This window comes from Neodiprion pinetum, chromosome 1 (assembly GCF_021155775.2).
Source record: "Neodiprion pinetum isolate iyNeoPine1 chromosome 1, iyNeoPine1.2, whole genome shotgun sequence".
NCBI classification, from domain to species: Eukaryota; Metazoa; Arthropoda; class Insecta; order Hymenoptera; family Diprionidae; genus Neodiprion; species Neodiprion pinetum.
Window position 1 is genome coordinate 1,023,745 of NC_060232.1, and position 23,892 is coordinate 1,047,636.

A 23,892-nucleotide genomic window follows, 5' to 3' on the forward strand; every position below is an offset into this window, starting at 1 on the left:
TCCGAAGAAAATCTGAAGATCTCTGACGAAATATAAAGACTGATAGCGAAATCTCTAAGTATGGTCGGTGAAATCGAAACGACAGACCATAAATCGACCAATTGTGAGGTTCGTGAGAAAATGTGTATCAAATAGACAGCGGCGAAAATTTTCAAACGCACTCATTTGACACGGTGTTCGTTCCGAGTATTAGAAGTTGAAGTATATTATATAAGTAAAAGTTCCTAATATCTTTATACTTATAATTCAGATTGTAGGATACAAATGTGTCTATGTTACCTCATTCGGTAATTATCATTGCATATTTCTAGGCAAATTGTCCATGTTATAAACCGAAAAAATGAAATATATTATGTACTCCTGTATTTATCGAGTTTCAATACCGTCAAACATCACTCTTGAAAATGAGAAATATGAAGAATTATTGTGGTGCCATTGAAATAAGAAATCTAGAGAATTGTTTTGGCGGCATTTAAAGAAATATTCGTCTGCGGTTGGCAATGCCGCCCCTCCTAACCTTCCGCCTCTTTTTCTGGCAAGTCTGCTGCAAGCTATACAGGATTCGAGTTTTTGAAAACATTAAAGCTTGTATTTCTAAAGCGGGAAGGAAAATGGTGGGGTAGGGGAGAAGTTCTTCAGGTATACGCGAGGAGCCAAGATAGCCTTGTGTGTGGAAGAGAGAGGAACGTTGACGAAATTAGAGTAGATTTCGAAGGTCGTTAGTCAATTTTTAAGTTTTAAATAGGTAGCGCGAAATGCGAAAGAGCACAGGTTAAAGCAGAAGAGATTTTTCGTTGCTTTTTTTTTAGACCGAAGAATCGCAATTCTCGGATATGATAAATAATATTCAGGGCTAAGAACCGAAAGAACGTATATCACAGTTTTTCGGCAATCGATGATTTCACTTTCACAAGGGCGTATGCAACAAAAATGAACAAAAGTAAATTTACACCGTGTATTTAATAAGAAAAATAGTGGGGGACGATCATTTTGTTCTTAGCCCTCGATACATCTATTTCCTTATTTTGGGTTTTGGCCATTTGAAACGAATCCTGATACAAGCAATGTGCTTTCAATTTTCCGCTGCTAAAAATTGCTGCGTCAAACTCGTGTAGAAAATTAAAATGCAACAAAATTTCAACGATTTGAAATAACGACGAACGCGGAAAGAATTGAACACTTCAAGGAGGACTACTAACTAATTGACCGAATTCAAAAAAAAATATTTTGAAATTGAATCATGTACACCTCTGAGAAAATAACAGAAGTTTAAAATGATGAAGGTAAACAGTAAACAACACACGTCGCGTAGCGACCTGTTTTTGTCGCTGTCTTGTCTCATCTGGGATGGATCTGCCAAGGAATAGCAAATAGATTTGAATAAGTCAGTCGATCGGCGTCTTCGGAGATGGTTCCAAATTTAGTGTCAAACGTATGAGTAGCATATTTTGATGTTCCACGACCACGTCGCTTCGTTCAATGAACCAGAAACTATGAATACGTGGTACTTGATCGTAGAAAATAAATATGTACAATCAAAAAATTCCCCTCCAAGTATGGGTTTATCATGGCACTTTGATTAAGTGACGTCATTCTCTTTTTCAATGAAGATGACAAAGTCAGTGATGAAAGAATTCCCTAGCCCCAGAATTTTGCCTCGACACAAATCAGCTGTTTTAAGTCTCTTCCGCATTGCAATAAGCTGTAATCTGTGAAGTTCTTTCTCTCGTAATAATCAAGCCGAAACGATGTCCGCAAATTATTGCAATGTGATTTTCCCCTGAACCCACGTGTCATTTAACGGTTCTCCGAGGATGTTGTCGACAGGAAGTAGCCACAACAGTTTTTGCATCCGCATGTCTGTACCCTGCGTAAAAAGACTTTCCCCGAAATCGAATCAGCACTTCCGCTTAAAGTGTAATGAAAGCTTTTATTAAGTCTGTATCCAACATTTGAGCAAAGTTTCTTTTACTCGTATAACCAAGATGTCTTTCTGAAGAGTATAACACATTTGAAACCAACCCGACTTCTAAACTTGTAATTCTGCGACATAAAATCATTTTGCGATAAGATAATCATAATTGGTCAATTGTTTCAGTAGGACCGTGATGAATTATTGCTGCGGATCGATAAACCTATTTCCGATTTAATTACAACGTGATCGAGTCTGCGCTATTCCATTAAGTAATAACGATTTCTACTCTGATTAGGGTGGTTCAGTTTTTATCATTTTTTTCGAGTCACTACTCGAAAAATTTATGACAAATATTGAAGAAAAAATTGTGTTGTCAAACCTGGAGGTAGTAGGAAAATATTTAGAGGTCGCTAGCAATTATTGTAATATTTTTTATTTATTTTTATATGTACACCTTACGGACTTGTTGTTAGTTTATTTTTTTCGTATCGTGGTCCAATTAATCATTGTTCCTAAAAATCGGTACTGAAAACGAAACAGGAACATTGAGGTGACGCGATACTCCTTTATCGGTAGCAAAAACTGTTATCCAAATTTCTCCGAGGCGATTAATCTTTCGCATAAAAGTCGCGAACAGCTAACTGCGGAATTGTTAGGCGCAGTTTGCTGTTGGTTGGTTAACGATTAATTGGACCACGATACGAAAAATATATACTAATATACACAGACAAGTTCGCGAGGTGTAGACATAAAAATAAATCAAAAATATTACAATAATTTGTAGCGACCTATAAATATTTTCCTACCTCCTTCAGGTTTTACGACAGTCTTTTTTCAGTATTTGTCACAAATTTTTCGAGTGGCACCTCAACAAGAAATGAAAAAAGTTAGTAAAGGAACCACCCAAACGTGTACCGAGCCTCGAGAGGATCCGATGACAGAATGACTACAAATTTCCATGGGTTTTCCAAAGTTGCCACGTTCGGCATGGCGGAAATGCGTCTACCTTCCGTAGAACGAAAAATATGATATGACAGCCGAGCGGTTAGAGAATAGGTGAAATAGGAAGGCACCGTGGGTTCGCCTTGCCGCGCTTATGGCTCCTGGAGGAAGCCGCCTAGTTCGGCGACGCCGCGACGCCTCCGCCGCCTCCGCCTCCACCCCCGACGCCCGCGATTCTCCTCTTCCGTCGAGATGCCCGAGAGGCGCGCCTTTTTCGTTCCTGTCGGGGTAGCCCCGTCGCATTTCGATGCGTGGGCGTATAAACGAGAGCATATATTTGAGGTCGGGAGGGTTTTCGGCACAGACGCCGCTCCACTCTGTCCCGTGCACGGTACGTACCATACGGCTGACCAGCCGCAGCTCGATCCATCCATCCAATACCTACGGGGTCCAGGGGATATATCGGATATTTTTGGATACTTGTGGATAATTTTGTACCATCGACGCCCGTGTTTGGACATCGGAAGTTGCATATTGGATAACCGACATATAGTGAATACCATAAGAACCGGAGGACAATTTCGTAGCTGAGTGCGAACCGCGATCAAGTTCTTTTTGCAAATTTTCTTTTCTAATATTTTCATCTCGTCCTGTGGTTTCGATTACCTCGCTGAATATCGTATAGCGTCTTTCGTCCGGTTTACGTAATCCAGCAAATCCAGATCAAAATTTTCGTGCAATCGATCGTCAGTAACACTTTATCGCGGAAAATTTTCAACTTTTAATAATTGTTCGTTGGGTTCGCTTACTTTGAGCTTGTAATAAAGAAATTAATCGTTAACATGTGTCGGTGATGCTGTAATGTGATGTAAGAATTCTTCGCGGGCGAATTGGATCGATCAGGCCACGTTTCCGTTTTCTATTTTTGATTTCCGTGGCAAGCGGCTGTAATATAATTTTCCATCTCGACCCGCAACATATCCAAAAGTATCCGGCCGAACGATAAACGTATAATAAATAATAATTCTTATTTTCTACACAAATTCAGAGGAGTTATTTATAGTTGAGGCAGAAAATGGTTTATTCATACACGGGGCTGATAACGACGTATAATTCGAATCTGTTGTAAAGTGAAGTTTTACGCGATTGGGAAAAAAGTAATTCAGTGATAAACACGATCAAACAAAGTCTTGTTAATTAAAATAAATTTTTGTAAAGCTCCTCGATTTTGTGGATCTTTTTCTTGATATGAATTCGGTAAAATTTTACTAAACAAGGTTTATCGAAACATTGAATGACCGCTGCTGCACTTTCGAGGCGCGCGCGTTTCCGCTGCGTCGAACTCACCGGGTGAGGAAATGTGCAACTGCAAATCGCGTTTCCCGGAGCCAAATTTTCATTAGAGAAACTCGTTGACTGCCGAAACGAGTGTTGCCATAGAAGTTGACGTCAATGTTTTTTGACGCTGCTACACTATTGCGAAAAATTAACTAAACATAATGTCCCGGTAGATCCACTTGAAATTTTCGTTATTTGTTATATTTCTGTTAGTAAATATGACACAATTTTTTTGTAATTTTAACATTTAAATTTTCATATCAACGTATAATCCGTAATCTTTCCTCTTTTTTTGCACTTGGTAATACGTTAAAAAAATAGTCAAATCAACCCGAAAATCACAGTGAACCTGTTGGAAATATTTATTCTAACCGTGTGCTCAGTTAACAGAGCGATTACTGCTTTGTTCTAATCATTAGAATCGTGACATACGATATTATATTAATTTTTCGTCATAATTCATATCTTGCAGTATAATTGACGCGGTGATAATACGTTCCTTTTAACTGTGCCAACCGCCAAAGGCAACGCGGAGCGTTTTGAATTTTTTCCGTTGGGTGCATGGTTCAACGAGTCAAAGTCAAAGCAAATAACGATGCAGAGGAAGGCGCAGACTCCCTTGGAGAGCAGAGCTTGCGCTTATACGGAGCGTCGCGATCTGCGTACGATGTCGAATTTCTAAAGATAGCACCCGCGGACCGAAAATAAAATAGCATAGTGCCGCGCTCTAGGGTTCTCCTTATGTAGACGGGTCTTCTGGTAGCAGCCGCCGTCCTTCCTTAGTACCGTTTGCCATATAGATAAATTATTTGCCTCATCCTGCACCCTCGGACCTATTTTAGCATCGCCCTTCCAACTTAGCTACATATTTTATACATTCATTTTCGATACTACGTGTTTAATCTCACGGATGGAGTTTAATCCGTTTCTTCTATTTGCATTGATTAATCATTTTCATCAGCTTTGATACGGGTGTAACGTTCTATCTGAACGTTCCGAATCACGCTACAGAGGACATTTTTTTAAATTCACCATTACAAGGGTGTAGGTTGAAGTTCGAGTGAATTCCCAGGTGAATAATCGACGTCGCGATATTGTAGATGCGCGGTTTCCGTTGCAGTTTTACACTGCGATCGCTTGGTACGGGGATGTACATACATTTCTTGCACACTTCTGTCAAAAAGTGCACCGTGCGCAAGGAAATTGACTTTCTGTGCGACACGCCGAATTTGTGTAATATTTTGGGTTGGAAAAAGATAGTTTTTCCGCAAGAATTTGTTGATCGGGGTGAACACGGAACCAGATAGGTATGACGGTGAAATTATTCACTTCCGTTAGCCGGTTCGTGCGTTACAAACTGGCAAAGTATTGGCGAATCTTGTCGATTGATGCCTGAACGTAAAGGCATGGAATGCTCAAGATCGTTGTTACGTTTGTTACAGATCCTAGAGAAAAAGAAAACAAGAAACCACCACAATGTGTGACGACGAAGTTGCAGCTCTGGTCGTAGACAATGGCTCCGGTATGTGCAAGGCCGGTTTCGCCGGAGACGACGCGCCCCGCGCCGTCTTCCCCTCGATCGTCGGTCGCCCCCGTCACCAGGGAGTCATGGTCGGTATGGGACAGAAGGACAGCTACGTCGGTGACGAGGCGCAGAGCAAGAGAGGTATCCTCACCCTGAAGTACCCGATCGAACACGGCATCATCACCAACTGGGACGACATGGAGAAGATCTGGCACCACACCTTCTACAACGAGCTGCGCGTCGCCCCCGAGGAGCACCCCGTCCTCCTGACCGAGGCTCCCCTGAACCCCAAGGCCAACCGCGAGAAGATGACGCAGATCATGTTCGAGACCTTCAACAGCCCCGCGATGTACGTCGCGATCCAGGCCGTCCTCTCCCTCTACGCCTCCGGTCGTACCACCGGTATCGTCCTCGACTCCGGCGACGGTGTCTCCCACACGGTCCCCATCTACGAAGGTTACGCCCTGCCCCACGCCATCCTGCGTCTCGACCTCGCCGGTCGCGACCTTACCGACTACCTCATGAAGATCCTCACCGAGCGCGGATACTCCTTCACGACGACCGCCGAGCGCGAAATCGTCCGCGACATCAAGGAGAAGCTCTGCTACGTCGCCCTCGACTTCGAGCAGGAAATGGCCACCGCCGCCGCCAGCACCTCCCTCGAGAAGAGCTACGAGCTCCCCGACGGCCAGGTGATCACCATCGGCAACGAGAGGTTCCGCACGCCCGAGGCCCTCTTCCAGCCCTCGTTCCTGGGTATGGAATCCTGCGGCATCCACGAGACCGTCTACAACTCCATCATGAAGTGCGACGTCGACATCCGTAAGGACCTATACGCCAACAACGTCCTCTCCGGAGGTACCACCATGTACCCCGGTATCGCCGATCGTATGCAGAAGGAGATCACCGCCCTCGCCCCGTCGACGATCAAGATCAAGATCATCGCTCCCCCGGAAAGGAAGTACTCCGTATGGATCGGTGGATCCATCCTCGCCTCCCTCTCCACCTTCCAGCAGATGTGGATCTCCAAGCAGGAGTACGACGAGTCCGGCCCTGGAATCGTCCACCGCAAGTGCTTCTAAGCGGTTCGCCATCAACACATGCACTTTTCCTATCAATTCACTGTATCGCCGTACCGCCGTTTCAATTGCTCCTCTACTGCTTTACTTCTTGTATGTAGAGTGTTTCGCGGCAACGGTAGTAATCATAACACAAACGTCATCTTTTGTATATAAGTTTACTTCAATGCAATAAACATAATCTTATATTCTTACAGTGGACGAATTTATACTGATTTTGAAAAATTAAACCCGTTCCCTGGTTTCAGTACACCGTATAACATTTCGGTATTTATTATTCGACTGTCAAAAATAATTCAGGCATATCTGCTTCATCGACAATTGCAGTTTCTCTTTTCATTACTATTGATATAGTCTTGGTCACGACATCTTCGCGCTCGTCAGTTTAACCCACGACACAAAGTAGGACGCGTTGTAAAATTAGCCCAGATACCGTTCTACCCCTCGGTACACAGATCGCGCGAAGACGTGGCTTGAAAATTACGTATAACTGCTGCAATCGTCGTCTAGTTCTACTACTTTCGCAAATACTCGTAAAGCATCGGTTAATCATGTATCAAAATACGAGTAGCTGTACCTCAGTTTGTCTAGATCAATCAAGCAGTACTCGAAAGAAAAAAAAAAAAGCCAGAGACTCCGTCAATCACTGCAATTCTATTAAACACCTTATATATTAACAAATACTGTCAACGACCCGTGCAATTGTCTAGCTAGCAGTAACGTATCGATGCAAGATAACTTCGTGAATCTCCCATGGCACCGTAACGAGTAGGGCCCACCAGGGATTGCAAGAACACTGCGATTACCAAATTTGGATAAAAACAAACATACGTACATCCAACCATAAACAAGCGAACAGGTCAAACCATCACAGAAAGTTCGCAAGTTGTGAATTTCACCCGAAGTAAATAAATCGTACATTAGGAATTCGTGCCAGGAAGGAAAACGTAGGAAAAAAATGACCAAGTCGATCAACCGGGGGATAAAGTCTGGTCCCTGAATCCTTGAAGACCGCAGAACTCGTGCGTATCCACAATTCAAACATATGCATACCTAATATACGTAGACAGGAAATTAATTTTCTCTTTCGATGCAGAGACGGAGCTAGTCGTCCTCCCGGATAAAGGAGAAGCCTGATCGCCCTCGCCCTTCGGAGAATCCTAAGCCTTCTCCTTCCGTTCTTTGTCTCCTCGGCGAAGATCGCCTCCCGGGTCTCGTCGTCACCCGCTGCAGCTCTTCCTCTGCATGACAGACCATCGGGTGCTACCAATCCCTCCCCCTCCCCCCCCCCCCCCGCCGCGAAGGGGCGAGCCGCCTTATTTGGATCCCGGGGGCGTCGCGACGCTGGGCACCGCGTGTGAGGAGCAGGGCTGTTGTGTCGGTGAGCACGAAGACAAAGACTCCCTCATCGAGCACCTATGGCCTAGCCCTGCACGACGACGCCGGCGCCGGCAAGTACGTGTGAGAGCAGATTTCCATGTAAGGGGCGGATGGCTATTTTCGTCGGCTAACCGTTATGGATATAGGGAGGCTGCGACGCCTGCAACGCGCCACTCGCTGCTCGCTCTTGCACTACACGATTGCCTCGGCGCGTCCTCGACTTTTTAACAATTAAACGGTACGGAATTATTACTGTAACTAACATCGGCTTACCATCTTAACACTTGCGCAGACTGTAATATCGTCCCGGTCGTCGGACACTTCGATTGGTTTGGATCAGTGCGTTTCAACGTCGTCTACGCGATATCGCGGTTTATAATCCCTCGTACCGGCGAAGTGTTTAATCCTTGGTTAATTAATCCTCGAATTATCTGAGATCTGATAAGCTACAGTTTAACACGGATTTCCTTCGGACGATTTTTGTAAGCACTCCGAATTAACTTGCTTCTCCGCACACAGGCAATATCGTAAATATCAGCCAGTCGTGAATTTGGTAGATTTAAATTTTGATTCTCCATTACCTTAACTGGTTACGAACTTTTTATGAGAAATTGCACACTTAGGGAAAACTAAATGTTTCATTTGGTTGATTATACACTTATGGTAAATCTGTGATTGCTCGCTGTGAGAATATTGTGTCAGGTGTGAAAGATTCTCAGTTCGATTATCTGCCTTCTTTCAAGTAATTCAAAAAGCTAAGGTTTGTGGAAATTTCTGCTTTACCCGGGAATTTTAAGGCAAAAACACTAAGCTTGTAAGTCGATTTACTAACGCGTTGTAAAATATCGTGATACTAAAAAACCGACTGATTGTGCGCTAGTCGTGCATAGGATGAAGCAACGCGATAAAATACTGAGACTATTTGACTTTTCGAAAAAAAGCTCATACTGAGAGTCGAGATCCGCATCGAAGGGTGGGATAAGATCTGTTTGCACTTGGCTCAAATCGTATTGAGTAAAAACAAAGGGCTGATTCTGGGTATTGGGGGAGTACAGACGGCTTGATGTGGGATATCCCAGAGACACATAGAATAGAAGCGATGTTCTTTTGCTGCAATTTTATCAAACAATTTCTTAAAATCAGTTCTTCGAAGTAATATTGAATAAAAATCGGAATTCGTGAAGTCATTACCGACGATCAGGGGTCTTTGAAATTTGATTTGGGAACGCATTCTACATTTACCAAACTTCTTTGAGCAGCAGTATCAAACAAATTCTATTTTAAATACTTATGAAAATAAGTTTCTGTTTGCTTCGAAATATTTAATCTAGAATGGGAAAAATCATATCGTTATAAAATCATTTCCAATCCGATTCTAAATTCTAATAGTACAAATATGTACTACTCATTCAAAGAAGATGCAGACTGTAGCTCATAATTACTTTTTGCATCTCATGGGTATTGAAATTAGTCGATTAGAATTACAAATCGGAGGACTGCATCATTAAAACTACAAGTTCTTCAGATCGATACTGGTTTTTTTGAAAAATACTCCTCCTCATTGTTCAAGATGAGTGATCAAAAAGTTTCAGGTTCGAAGTAACCTGACCGTCAGGTTCGTCGTCGTCGTCGTCGTAATTTTGTGTGATTTTTTTAGAATAAACTCTGTTTTTCAAGTGCATAAATTGTGGACCCGGATTATGAGTCTGAAGAGAAATGAATCTTATTGTTAGTTGGCGATTTGCTCAACCGCTTTGATACGCCAACTGTGAGATAACCGTGCCTTTCTGTATTACAGCATCCACTTGTACTAACCACCAATCAAAATGTGTGACGATGATGTTGCGGCACTTGTCGTTGACAACGGATCCGGTATGTGCAAGGCTGGATTCGCTGGCGATGACGCCCCCCGAGCCGTATTTCCCAGCATCGTTGGTCGCCCTCGACACCAGGTTGGTTCATGTTTCTTTTTTTCTTCCATTGTACATTTAACAGCCTGTAACTCATGTGACATGCCAAGGCTTGCGACGAATTAATACTTGCCTCTCGATTAGCGTTACTAATCTCGTCCTTCTCACAGGGTGTGATGGTCGGTATGGGGCAAAAGGACAGCTACGTGGGCGACGAGGCTCAGAGCAAGCGAGGTATCCTCACCCTGAAGTACCCGATCGAACACGGCATCATCACCAACTGGGACGACATGGAGAAGATCTGGCACCACACCTTCTACAACGAGCTGCGCGTCGCCCCCGAGGAGCACCCCGTCCTCCTGACCGAGGCTCCCCTGAACCCCAAGGCCAACCGCGAGAAGATGACGCAGATCATGTTCGAGACCTTCAACAGCCCCGCGATGTACGTCGCGATCCAGGCCGTCCTCTCCCTCTACGCCTCCGGTCGTACCACCGGTATCGTCCTCGACTCCGGCGACGGTGTCTCCCACACCGTCCCCATCTACGAAGGTTACGCCCTGCCCCACGCCATCCTGCGTCTTGACCTCGCCGGTCGCGACCTTACCGACTACCTCATGAAGATCCTCACCGAGCGCGGATACTCCTTCACGACGACCGCCGAGCGCGAAATCGTCCGCGACATCAAGGAGAAGCTCTGCTACGTCGCCCTCGACTTCGAGCAGGAAATGGCCACCGCCGCCGCCAGCACCTCCCTCGAGAAGAGCTACGAGCTCCCCGATGGCCAAGTCATCACCATCGGCAACGAGAGGTTCCGTTGCCCAGAGGCCCTCTTCCAACCCTCTTTCCTGGGAATGGAATCCTGCGGTATCCATGAAACCGTCTACAACTCCATCATGAAGTGCGACGTCGACATCCGTAAGGACCTATACGCCAACACCGTTCTCTCAGGTGGTACCACCATGTACCCCGGTATCGCCGACCGTATGCAGAAGGAGATCACCGCCCTCGCCCCGTCGACGATCAAGATCAAGATCATCGCTCCCCCGGAAAGGAAGTACTCCGTATGGATCGGTGGATCCATCCTCGCCTCCCTCTCCACCTTCCAGCAGATGTGGATCTCCAAGCAGGAGTACGACGAGTCCGGCCCTGGAATCGTCCACCGCAAGTGCTTCTAAATAGATTACCTCATCTTCAAATCGCCTTTCCAATGTTTCTCTACCAGAACAAAAAATGTCAATTAACCAAAATGAAAAAGGAGACGTTATCAAGCGGAAGAAAAAACTACTCAAGTGCCTTTATTATACACATTTATCAGACTGTATTGTACTTTGTAGTTTATACAACTATAATTATTTGTTACGATCATTATTTATTATTACTCTTCATTATTAGCGTATCGCATCTACTGAAATCGTATAATTATCATTGACGATCTATAATACGATTTCAATTAACTTTACCGGTCGCGAGCTCATATTGAAGCGGGGCGGCCACTTCCTACTCTATCACTATACCTTAAAATTAATAAAAATTATGTTATAATCCAATATTGGCTTGAAATATGTCCTAAACAGTGGGATTCGGGGTTTTCTATGAGTATCCCGTAATCAATATCACAGGTTCAATTTGAAACTTGCGTACTCGTACGCATTGGTACATACATTTCATTCACAGCGGGGGGCGGTGGACTCAAGAAGTACGCACATGCGTGCCATGTGCCTTTGCAGATACACATGTTGTAGGCACGCCCTGTCCCACGTCTTCTTCGCTTTAGTACGGGCGTAATTTAACACGAGCATCAAAACCGAGCGACAAATTAAGAAAACGTAAAAATAGTCTCCGCAGTGTAAATGCCGACTCTTGATGCTGTAATGTACGCGGCGTGCGGACCCCAGCTGTGCCTACCCTTACAAGGCCCCGACCGCCCCGGTGGTCGTGGTAACTGATGTTTATTCTCGAGCCTGGCTAAAATTAGCCTCCGCACATATATCTCTAGCCTCTGTGTCCTCGGTCCAGTCTAGCACCGCTGAAGCTTCGTCGATGCGTCCATTATTTCCCTGCTCCTCCTGTACCAGGCATAAGTACTATATTTCATTACGAGCCTTGTCATTTTCACGAAAAATTCAAACGGACAAATTGTGGAATCAAATAATACGCTTTATAGACGTACTGCGCAGTCCAGTGTTCTTTGCAGACGTTTAGAATGCTACTTTTCAGCCTTTCAGCTGCATTTCTAATTATGTTATGACTGGCATTCCTTTCGCCTAGTCGCAACTAATATGAGATCAGCAAGCTCGTCAATCGTTCGTGTCACAGCTGCAAGAAGGCGAGTGCTTAATCATACTCAATACTTTAATCGTTACAACGTGACAGAATAATGAGCTGTGAATTCCATGAAGTTCAGCGATGTAACTGAATCTGAACGACTCTCGCTTGGTCGCTTACGGCAAAAGTAGTTTTGAAAACCGCCGTAAGTTAGCGCCACTTTCCAGATCGGTTTATAGGATTTATAGTCGGATAGACGGGTTTCAATTGGTGGAGTGGCCATATTCTGTACACGAAAGTGCCAATAAAAACTACACCACGTTGTATGCTATACTATTTGATTCCGTGGATTTGGTGTGACCACTATTTCATAGATTATTTATCCGTTACAACATTTATTGCAATGATAAATGGTATTCAGATTGCGTTAATCTGATATAAATGCAAATTTGGCTTATTTATCTTTGGCAAAAAATTAGTCAAATATAATCCTAGTTATTACACTTGAAATTCAGAGTTGCAAATGTCATTGTTTACTAGAGTGAATAATTTGCGGAACCTTTTTTATAACTCTCTAAGGTAATCGTTACAAACATTGGTTCACTTTTCTGTCACGCAAAGTTTAAATGTTCAATATACTTACCCGAGTGAAAACCTCATTACGCAATGTCGATGGACGTATACTAATAACAATAATATTATTGATCGCACTACGAGTTGTGTTCAACTTTTATTTATTGCATGAGTAAGGAAAGAAACGGTCAATACACAACCGTCATCCATTTAAGAAACACGCGATACTTATCCGATAATTCAGTAATAATCACGCAAATAGATATGAATATAACAGGGTTCAATTTACTTATAGAAATCGTGTTCCGACTCGTCCTTTTTGATGTTATTTTTATACCCTTTTTCAAAATCCTTTGCTAACACGATGTAGCGGTTTTCGCGAACTGCGTGCATCCCTGCCTCTTGGCATATCGCGTTTATATCAGCACCCGAAATTCTATCCGGTCGGGCTACGTAATCTTCTAAATCAACTTCTTCGCTTAAATTCATCTTTGTTGTTATCGTCGAAAATACAAGTCGCTTTTGACGCCGATCCGGCAAGGGAAATTCAATTTTTCGATCCAATCGGCCAGGTCGCAGAAGTGCAGGGTCAAGGGTATCAGCCCTGAAAATTTCACGAAAAAAATAACATTACCAGAATGACTATTATAAGAATAATTTTACGGAAACACCGAAGAAATTTACCTGTTAGTTGCCATAATGACCTTCACGTTAGTAGTCTGATCAAATCCGTCCATCTGATTCAAGAGCTCTAGAAGAATACGCTGAACCTCGCGATCAGCGCCAGTCTGAGCATCAAATCGCTTAGTTGCGATAGCATCAATTTCATCAACGAAAATTATCGCTGGTGAATTTTCCTTGGCTAGACGAAATACGTCTCGTACCATCCTCGGTCCTTCCCCAAGGTATTTCTGAACAAATTCAGAGCCGACGACGCGTATAAACGCAGCTGATTGACAGTTACAAGAAAAAAAATTCATGAGATATAATTGTGAGCTTGGTATCCATTAGCCGTGATAAGAAAATGGCTAAGTAATATTACCGGTAGTATGTCTAGCAACGGCTTTGGCAAGCATGGTTTTTCCACAGCCTGGTGGACCATACATTAGCACTCCCCTTGGCGGGTCAATTCCAATTTGTTTGTACAGCTCAAAGTGAGTCAGAGGCAGCTCTACAGCTTCCCTGATCTCCTGTTTCTGCATATCCATTCCTCCTATGTCACTGTACTGGATGTCTGGCTTCTCATCTGTATCAAAGAAATATTGATTTGTCAGTACATTTCACTTCATCATCATAATAGTCAAACAGTAGGTGCAACGAGTCAACCACACTTGAAATTTGCTGAACTGCGTTCAATGAAACATTTAGAAAAACTGTTAGGATTTGTAAAATATTTAAAAAATAATTGGACAAATTTGTATTTACCAGGTTGTAGCATAGATATGCTGGAGTCAGCCTCAGGAGGAAGAACATCAACAAGAGCATTACTATGTTTGTGGAGAGCTACACTCGCCGAAGGTTTCAATAGCTCACGGTCTATGGTCGAAAGTATGCGAACATAATAGTTGGAGCCGGTCGTTGATCCAACAATGCCAGTATTTTGATCTACAGCCTCTAAGAACTGGCCGATTACTAACGGAACACTCTGTATACGTTTCACCTCTTCCTGGGCATGTAAATACTCCTTTTTCAAATTACGTTGTTCATCTTTTATATACTCTTCCTGGACCTCAAGAAATTCTAGCATACGCTGTAATTTCTACAAAACAAGTTAATAATTCTACTTTAATTTCTATCCTTGAAGTAAGTAGCAAACAGATTCGATTTCTTCTAAAATGTAAAGTTATTCACCTTGTACTTAGTGTAGAGGTCCTCTACATCCAGCTCATCACCCGCTCCGGAATAATGACCAATGGGTGGTTTTGAATCAACCTCTCCGACGTCCTGAAACAATTATAATGTTGTTGTTCAGTCTCGTTATTCAGTAAGTATAATTCGCACAATATTTGATGCTAACTTTAAGGATATTTTCAGGAAAACAAGTTTAGAGGCAGCTGCAAACGAAACATTCAATGAGGTTATGGCAGTTTCCACATATTTCGGTTTTACGGCATTTTGAGCAGGATTTCAAAGAATAATTTTAATGCAAAACCTCAAATTCTCTATGAAATCCGTTACCTTGTCGGGCAAAACGATCCCAATTTCTTCCATTCTATCAAAACGGCTGCTTCTTGACAATTCGTGTCACTTCTTATCACAAAGGGGCCGATGACTGTGATCTTTCAGGCGTGACTCCATGGAATGGAGAATTATCTGTATCTCTGTGTTCACATATGCAGCGTACTCGTCTTACTCGTTACAGCGCTACCTGATGAGGACACCGTTGAATGAAAATTTTGCACGCGATGGTTGTTATATAGAACTTCTTACCCCCAGAACCGGCCAAACCACTCCAACCATACTCCAACTGTTACGAAACATAACCCATGGCTGAGAGTCTTAGCGGTGATTGGAGGACAGGTTAATGCACGTGATATACGCGTAGATTGTTTGAAGTTTGAATGGCGGTTTGCGTAACGAGTTTTTAGGCGTGCGTACCTGGAGTGCATCGAAAGTTTAATAACCGTTGTTTTCTGACTATTATAAGTGGATATAATTGAACCGAGAGTGATATTTGAGGCGGATACCACTATGAAGTCCTTGTAAGTCTGTTTTATCATATCCAGAATCGTCAAAGTTTAAAAAACGCCTGACATAGGTTATTTTGACAGATCTTATTCATGGCATTATCGAATGATCCGTATCTCCAGCCCTAATTAATTGATATTTAGACTTTATATAAATAAATATGATAACGCCTAACATACTATAAACTTTCATTTATCACATAAATCATTCAAATATTTCAGTCGCCCTAAGCCTCCAACCTCCGCAAGGAAACCTACAACTAGGCCAAGAGCTTACAACTTGACAAGTCGAGACCCGGTTCAGGTGTATTGTCGAATAAGGCCGATGCAATATGAGTCGGACACGTCTTGCATGAAGGTGATATCTCCCACAACTATAGTGATAACATCGCCAGAGTCAGCTGCCAATTTCAGGAACGGAAATTACAAGGAAATTCAAACTACGTTCAATCAAGTATTCGTCCCAGATGTTGGGCAGCGAGAAGTATTTAATACAGTGGCTCTTCCACTTATTGAAAATCTTGTAAAAGGCAAAAACAGCCTATTATTCACCTATGGAGTCACTGGCAGTGGAAAGACTTACACAATGACTGGGGAACCCCAGAACGGGGGAATAATGCCACGCTCTCTGGATGTCATATTCAATAGCATCGCCAACTTTCAGGCCAAGAAGTTTGTCTTCAAACCCGACAAGCTCAATGGCTTTGATGTACAGAGCGAAACAGACGCTATGCTCGATCGGCAGAACGAGCTACATGCTGGCTTTATGACTCCTCGTCCTGGAAAATTGAGTCGCAAGTAAGAATGATTGATTTCTAAAAATTGTTATTCTAGTGTTTTTGAATGTTTAATATCATAGATTTTTCACCATTGTTTTAGTCGAAAAGGTGACAGCGATAGTGACAGTAATCCAATGATTATAAGGGAAGCGGATGAATCACAAGTTTTGCCAGTTGAACATGATAATGTTTATGCCGTTTTTGTCACTTATGTTGAAATATATAACAACAGTGTTTATGATCTGCTTGATGACGAGGATGTTAGGGTCAAGTAAGCACTTGCTGTTCATACACACAGTCAAAAACGTTTCTTAAACACTTTAACAAAAGATGAATTTCAAATTCAAAATCGCATGGGTACCTTGTACATTTTAAGAATCGCTTAAAATTTAAGAAGGTTGTGCCAACTATTATTTTTGTTCATAATTAGATCTCTGCAGAGTAAAATCGTACGAGAAGATGGAAACAAAAATATGTATGTTCATGCAGTTACTGAGGTTGAAGTAAAAAGTGCTGAAGAAGCATTTGAGGTATTTCAACGTGGTCAACGCCGACGCCGGGTTGCTCACACAGCTCTAAACGCAGAATCTAGTAGATCACACAGTGTCTTCACAATTAGACTAGTACAGGTAATTATCGGGTTCATTCATTATTCCTGAATTATTCTAATAGCTCAATCTTTTACCCAGGCACCGCTAGACTGTCAAGGTGAACAAGTAATACAAGATAAAAGAGTGATCTGTATTAGTCAACTTTCCCTGGTTGATCTTGCCGGAAGTGAGCGAACAAACCGAACTAAAAATACAGGTCAAAGACTGAGAGAAGCAGGTAAGTTGTCTTTAACTATTGATAGTATTAAGAATGAATTTTCAAATTTTTTAAATTCATCAGCTGATGTTTGCCAACTTCTTACACATTTAGGAAACATAAATAATTCGCTGATGACACTTCGTTCATGCCTGGAAATATTGAGAGAAAATCAAACTCAAGGAACAAATAAAATGGTTCCTTACAGAGATTCTAAGCTCACACACCTATTCAAAAATTATTTCGATGGTGAAGGACAAGTCCGAATGATAGTCTGTGTCAATCCCAGAGCAGATGACTACGATGAGACAATCGTACGTTTGTTGAAACATATATCCAATATGTACCTCCAATTTCTCATGTTCAATTCCTTGGTCACTTAAATATTTTCATGTTTTCTTCTGATGCATGGGACAGCAAGTAATGAAGTTTGCGGAAATGACCCAAGAGGTACAAGTCACCCGACCGACAGCCACGAAATTGGACCTTGGTTTTACACCTGGGCGGAGACAAGCCAACAAGGTAAATTGCACAGATTGCATATAAATAATATTGGTGGTTATGAAATGACATGTGAGAATGATGATGGCGTTTCAAACAAATTCTCAGATATTCAAAGAAGCTAAAAGTAGATTGGAGAAAGAGAGGCGACTTGATACTGGAGATCTGGAAGTTGATCTAGGACTAGTATACAGGTATTATAATTCACCAATTCATATCGCTCTCCAGAGATGCCCATCTATTTACTTGATAATTTTTTAATCGTCCATACTCCGTCACTTCAGCTTGGGAGGTCCGTTCCCAGAATTGGAAATAAATAGTCCACTCAACGATCAGATAATCACTACTCTCATGCAATTCTTGGAGCAGCGCATCAACAAAAGAAATATCTTACGATCAGATCTGGAACAAAAACGTAAGTTTGGTCTTGCCACCATGTTTACTGTTACATACATATTAATTTTTGTCATCGCATTTCAGAAACGGACTTCAGAAAAATGCTACTAACACTGGAGCAGGAAAATATGACTCTAAAAGTTGAAAATGCATCTGCAAAAGCATTTAATAACCAGGAGAAAAAGAAGGTAATCTCTTCGTACAGTTCAGTCCGTGTTTTACCTCAAGCAGAGTATATCTTCAATTAAACTTGTTCTCTTGGTAGGTTTCAGCTTTAGAAGGTCATATTTGTAAAACAGAGGCACAGATAGATAGCTTACTCCGTAAATTGAACAGTGCCAATGATACAATAAGAACGTTGCAACAAGAGGTGAGTTGAACTTTGAGTTTCTAATGGATTTTGTACTACACGATTTTCAAATTCTACTTATTTCACCATACATGAATATTTGTTCTACTTTTAGTTAAAAGATAGAGACATGGTGCTAAATCAACGAGTAATAGATAAGCAAAGAGTAAAGCAAAAATACAACAGCAAAATTCAGGCAGAAACTGAGAAAATGTCTCGAGAATTGGATATAAAACTGCGACAACAGCGGCAACATTTACAGGTATATGAGTTCACGTGTCCATGTACAGTTGTCAAGGAGAAATTTATTCATATTTTGATCCTGTATTTTTCCAGAACCAAATGAAAGAAAAAGAAGACAAACTGCGCCTTGTAAAGCAAATTTTGGTAGATGAAACAAGTGGCACTTCACTGGGAATTCCTGTTAAAGATACTGTAGCTGTACCCCAGACTCTTAGTGACGCTGGTGAAGCTGCAACGCCAAGATCTGGAAATACTCATGTATCTCGAAAGGTATGGCATAAAAAAATATAGAGAGAATAAATCGAAGAACACATTTCACATATAGTCTACCATTTTCTCACAGGATAAAGTGCCAGTGGCAAATCTTAGACACAGACGATCACAGAGTGCCGACAGATGGGTTGACCACAGACCCGGAGCTTTAGTTCCTGTTGGCACTGTTCTTCAACCTTTGATGAATCGTCGTCGCAGCATTACTCGGCTCACTGATCCAAAAGCTATCACTGAAGGAGCATCCCGATATTGTCTAGTAGCCCAAGAACACGATACCGATGGAGAGCTGGAAACTAAACTATACAAGGTGAGTTCTGAATGTTAGAAATTAGTAGTAATAGTTCGATTTTCACTTCGTCGTAGTTCATTCCTAAATTCTTCAATGTATATTTTTGCAGGGTGACATTGTTCCAACGAGTGGTGGTGGCGCTCAAGTAGTATTCAACGACGTTGAATGTTTGAAGCAGATGTCTCCTACAGCGAGGAGAAAGCGTAGCGGAGCTCCAAATTCCCAAATTAATGGACACACAGATTCTTCTGAACATTGTTCTACGGCCGTAGAAGCTCACACAAAAAGGCCTCGAATGTAGAATGTCGTTATCTTGCCTCTCTCCTATCATCAATCGAGTAACATGTATGAAGACTGTTCTGTTAATTTAACTGAAAAATTATGACATTTCCGAAGTGACCTCGCATAACAAACATATCGCACTCCCAGACAATGTAATCGTTGACCTCTACTTATTTTAATTCTTTTTATAATCGTAACGTTGAAATTTAAGTTAGTAGTTTTTTTTTCTTCACTTAGTTTGTTATGTACTTCTTGAATCGTTATTTGCACACTTATGTTACTGGTATGAATCAGTAGTCTGTAGGAGAAAAAAGAAATAATATAGTTTTAATTTGCTATTAAATTTCATTATAATAGCACAAGAGAAAAAAATATTAACACGGAATTGAATTTTATTTTAGTTGTATTCGCATACTAATTATCGAGTTAGTAGGATCATTTCATTTTCCAATACGTTTATAATAATTTTATAGAGCTATGAAGAATTTAAGTTCAACATAATGAGAATGATACATTTTGATGAAAGTTTTGTGAGACATGGCAACAGAAGTGTGTTCATGATATATTCCACTGATGTAGTATTACATACAATAAATGCAACTTCAAACATTTTTTTGTAGAACGTTCCACTTCTTTAGTTTTAATTATGACTTGCACATCATACCAGAATGTTACTGTAAATTTAATACTAGTCATGAAGTTGAAGCAGTTTCATAGAACCACTGCACGAAACAGATAAAACCGTTTCAGATTAAGTTGATATATTTATGAGTTTTATTCTAGGACCTTTAGGAATATTATGATTTATCGATACAAGTAAATATTTTCGCGGACTCAAAATAAATAAATTAATCTCTGAGTATATTAAAAGTCTTACTTAGTTTTCTTCAATTTTTTTTCAGTCATTCAACGCACTAAATACGCCTTTGACATTCTTATTACCAATGTACCGTCAAACTGTTTTGTAAGGTTCAACATTAACCAGTGACGCTCTAAAACTGTTTTTCATTGAATCTATGCATGAATTGAAAATGGCAATTACAATCCCTATTCCGCTAGTTGCATTGATTGAGCATTCTCTTTAAAAACCAGGGAAACATAGTAACTATATTTAACAACACGTTTTACGAGGTAATAAATAAATACTAATTCTTGATAAAAAATTTCTGTCATAAATTCGACTAATGAAGTGTACGGTGAATCGCTTCCGTATTTATGAGAAAAGCTAGTTGTCACATTCAATGAAAATAATAAAAAATGTTTTTTTCATAATATACATGGATTTTTGATGCAAGATTCTTATTGACAAGAATTTGAATAAATAGCTTTTTCATACACATATAAATTGATAAAACACAGTCTAAGTTTGATTCATTATATCCAGAAAATAGAACACCTGTAAAGAATAGTGGTGAAAAGCTTGAAGCCATGAATGACGTCATAACAATAAAACGTCAATTCACGTCCTTTCTGCCTGTTCTCAAGTGAAAATTTATAAATTCATGTATCAAGTATGGATTTTGTAAAAAGGCTGCACTTGGCTCTGTCTTTCCTTTTTCTTGCACCCGATACATTTCACAAATGCAAAGATAATATACATCTATCTACAAAAAATGAAATCAATTATCTTTTGTAAAATAATCATCAGTACTATGCTGTTTGCATCTCCTGCAATTTTTTACATGACGGTGTTTCAATGTTCTGCGCTCTCCGGAGTAATTCTCTATCAGCGAAATTTTGTGCTTTCCATATCATTGTTTCTCCTGAAAAAAAAGAAAGAGGAATAAAAATCCATTACTGGGATAAATTTTCATGAACTTATAGTAACAAATTGTGACTACTCACTGTAGTTCTTCTCTCTATAACAGGCTTGTCTAAGGTTATTCATATATTCTTCCTCGACAGATATTTCTAATCTCCGTAGGCTGCCTTGATACTCGCTATGGAAATTTTCTTTCACGTAATAAGGTACTTTCAAACTTTGCGTTGTCCGTTTAATGGAATATTTACTGTATACCGAAAAACGAAAATATATTATCGGTAAAACATACAAATCGTTCATGACATATAATAATAACAACGACAACAACCACAATAATGATGATAATAATAATGATAATGATATTTATGTATTGTGCTTTTGAGAACTGTTATTTCCGCACACCGGCCATGTTTCAAAAAAAAATTTGAACACATTCTGGTGAATTCCCCCAAAATTTAATTTTCTCATTTAATCAAACCACTTACGCATTCGAGTGCAAACTGTACACAGGATCAGAAATAAAGAAGCTGCTCATCATTGACAGAACGATTAATAGTAGTATAGGCAACATTTGAAGGAATGCTGTATAACCGTTTGCTTGCTGAAATGAGGTCAATAATTTTACATTATTGATATATTTGTAGAGACAGTCGTAGAAATAATTTTTACAAATAGTACTGTACCTGCGCATGGGTATGTTGCGCTTGTGCATCAGTTTGCCGAGCCCACCGCCCCCCACCCCGCCTGACATAAACATTTTGCTGTGGTAAGCCACCGCCAAAAAACATGTTGAAAAGTTCCTCGGCAGTAATATCAGCTAAAAACAAAAATCCGATGTTATTGCTTTCTGTGAAATTCGTGGCACCTCTCAGAACATGAGAATTTTAGTCCATGTCGAGTATTAAAAAAATGTGCAAGGGTAAGCTGTTACCTTCGAAACCTCGAGTGTAATTGTAGTGCGTATGGGTTTGCCGACTATGAGCATTCTGTAACCTTTCTTCCTCAGAGCCGTATAGATCATATTGTTTCCTTTTTTCAGGATCTGTAAGGACTGCGACAGCATTGCCAATTGCTGTAAATGGTATAAAAAAGATTGAATGTTTTAGTTCAAGATTAACAAACATTATACAAGCACATAAATTGTTTGAATAAGATATATGCCATAATGTTCCGAACATAAATACAGTTTTTTGGTGCTGGATATGAGTTAAAGAATTCTTACTTGACTCATGTGTGAGATTGGTTCTACAGGTCTATGTGAGAATCAATTACTGAAATTAATTCTTGGTAATTAGAAATCTACTTATATTCAAACTCAACTTGTGTCTAGAACAATATGCAAAACATGTGCCCATATGAAAATGTTCCACTGTGAATAATGCAAATATTTAGGAAATGAATCAGTGAGAAGTTTCAATTATACATAACCTTGGTTGACTATATTCTTTACACGTATGAAAGAAGCTTACCTTTAAAAGCCTCGGCAGCCCCGGGAGCTTTATTTTTGTCAGGGTGTAACTGGAGGGCTAATTTTTTGTATGCCTTTTTGATATCTCCATCTGTCGCATCTTTACTTACACCAAGAATTTCGTAGTAATCTTTACATTTCTTAATTCTGTAAGTTTCATGACAAAAATTATTATAATGACCATGTTATCAACTTATACAATACTGTGTTCTAGCGTTGGTGAAGTTCAGTTTGTTTTTCTGGATTCTTGAATACTTTGTATAATAAAAAAAAAGGGTTTAAATGCGTGAAATGAAACTTTGAAACTGTATACTTTTTGACAGCATCTATTTGGTCCTTGCTGAAGTCATTGCTATTCGGATGAGACTGGCTTCCATCTTTGGAGGCAGTTTGACGCTTCCGAAGATCAGGTTCGCCTTCAGATTTCGGATTTTGCTTCGAATTCATTGATAACTTCACTAACAGATCTGTGACAATAAGAAAATTAAAGTTAGTCACGTTTCCTTTTTGACACTCAAGGTTATGAGGTTGGAGACAACTAAGAAGTTGATTAAACTGGTTAACTTCTTTATGATGGTGGTAGATAAATGAAATTAAATACTGAACAAGTGATATGAATCGACTATTTAGAGAGAAAAATGTATGCGAATTTAATAACGACGGTCATTTTTTTCCGTGCGCAGTTACGTAAATTCCGAGTAATGAATGTAGTCAAATATCGATGGAATATAATTTCACGTGGTATAAGATAATTGATTTGTATTGCGCAGGTAATCAAACTAGACCACGTACCCTCAGCTTTTTTCGTTGGAAAAAGCCTCTGAGCTTTTTGAATGAATTTCTCGGCCTTGTCACATTTTCCCTCGATAATAAACTGCTCGGCTAATTCTAAGCATCGTTCTGCTTCGTCTTTGTTGCTGTCCATTATTGTTTCCACAGAAAACAGACCAAATGCTTGAGTTTTAACCGTGACAGGGCGGAATGTGGCGGAAAATAAATAAAACCACAGTCACCTGGTTATTAATTTTTCATCACGGTCAATTCCTACACGTTTACGTCACCGCCTACGTCAGTATCGCCTCGGAACTTGCAAAACTCTAGAGAGTAGAGTCGTTACTCTGCACATGGT

At 40.7% G+C, this 23,892-nt stretch overlaps 5 protein-coding genes across 5 annotated transcripts; 3 read left to right on the plus strand and 2 right to left on the minus strand.

Annotated features, from left to right (window-relative positions):
- The first annotated feature begins 3,095 nt into the window (after window positions 1-3,095).
- LOC124217661 (actin-5, muscle-specific) lies at window positions 3,096-6,995 on the plus strand. The gene is made up of 2 exons (XM_046623576.2): window positions 3,096-3,248; window positions 5,638-6,995. The coding sequence occupies exon 2, from the start codon at window positions 5,672-5,674 to the stop codon at window positions 6,800-6,802; it is 1,131 nt and encodes a 376-aa protein (XP_046479532.1). The 5' UTR covers window positions 3,096-3,248; window positions 5,638-5,671; the 3' UTR covers window positions 6,803-6,995.
- A 1,285-nt stretch (window positions 6,996-8,280) lies between these two features.
- Window positions 8,281-11,457, plus strand: LOC124217674 (actin, muscle). The gene is made up of 3 exons (XM_046623602.2): window positions 8,281-8,417; window positions 9,978-10,131; window positions 10,260-11,457. The coding sequence occupies exons 2-3, from the start codon at window positions 10,006-10,008 to the stop codon at window positions 11,262-11,264; spliced, it is 1,131 nt and encodes a 376-aa protein (XP_046479558.1). The 5' UTR covers window positions 8,281-8,417; window positions 9,978-10,005; the 3' UTR covers window positions 11,265-11,457.
- Window positions 11,458-13,071: 1,614 nt separating this feature from the next.
- On the minus strand, window positions 13,072-15,283 carry Rpt3 (26S proteasome regulatory subunit Rpt3). Its single transcript, XM_046623563.2, has 6 exons — window positions 15,106-15,283; window positions 14,779-14,871; window positions 14,353-14,686; window positions 13,970-14,173; window positions 13,612-13,876; window positions 13,072-13,531 (listed from the first exon to the last, which is right to left on the minus strand). The coding sequence occupies exons 1-6, from the start codon at window positions 15,136-15,138 to the stop codon at window positions 13,213-13,215; spliced, it is 1,248 nt and encodes a 415-aa protein (XP_046479519.1). The 5' UTR covers window positions 15,139-15,283; the 3' UTR covers window positions 13,072-13,212.
- A 72-nt stretch (window positions 15,284-15,355) lies between these two features.
- On the plus strand, window positions 15,356-21,132 carry LOC124217533 (kinesin-like protein KIF23). Its single transcript, XM_046623310.2, has 15 exons — window positions 15,356-15,629; window positions 15,837-16,412; window positions 16,494-16,664; window positions 16,824-17,022; window positions 17,083-17,221; window positions 17,315-17,514; window positions 17,618-17,722; window positions 17,810-17,895; window positions 17,986-18,116; window positions 18,182-18,285; window positions 18,363-18,467; window positions 18,562-18,708; window positions 18,783-18,959; window positions 19,033-19,269; window positions 19,361-21,132. The coding sequence occupies exons 1-15, from the start codon at window positions 15,619-15,621 to the stop codon at window positions 19,550-19,552; spliced, it is 2,580 nt and encodes an 859-aa protein (XP_046479266.1). The 5' UTR covers window positions 15,356-15,618; the 3' UTR covers window positions 19,553-21,132.
- On the minus strand, window positions 19,908-23,847 carry LOC124217682 (dnaJ homolog subfamily B member 12). Its single transcript, XM_046623617.2, has 8 exons — window positions 23,556-23,847; window positions 23,077-23,230; window positions 22,765-22,910; window positions 22,227-22,367; window positions 21,979-22,112; window positions 21,781-21,896; window positions 21,379-21,542; window positions 19,908-21,296 (listed from the first exon to the last, which is right to left on the minus strand). Exons 1-8 carry the CDS (start codon window positions 23,686-23,688, stop codon window positions 21,184-21,186), a joined length of 1,101 nt encoding a protein of 366 aa, XP_046479573.1. The 5' UTR covers window positions 23,689-23,847; the 3' UTR covers window positions 19,908-21,183.
- Between the last annotated feature and the right edge of the window lie 45 nt (window positions 23,848-23,892).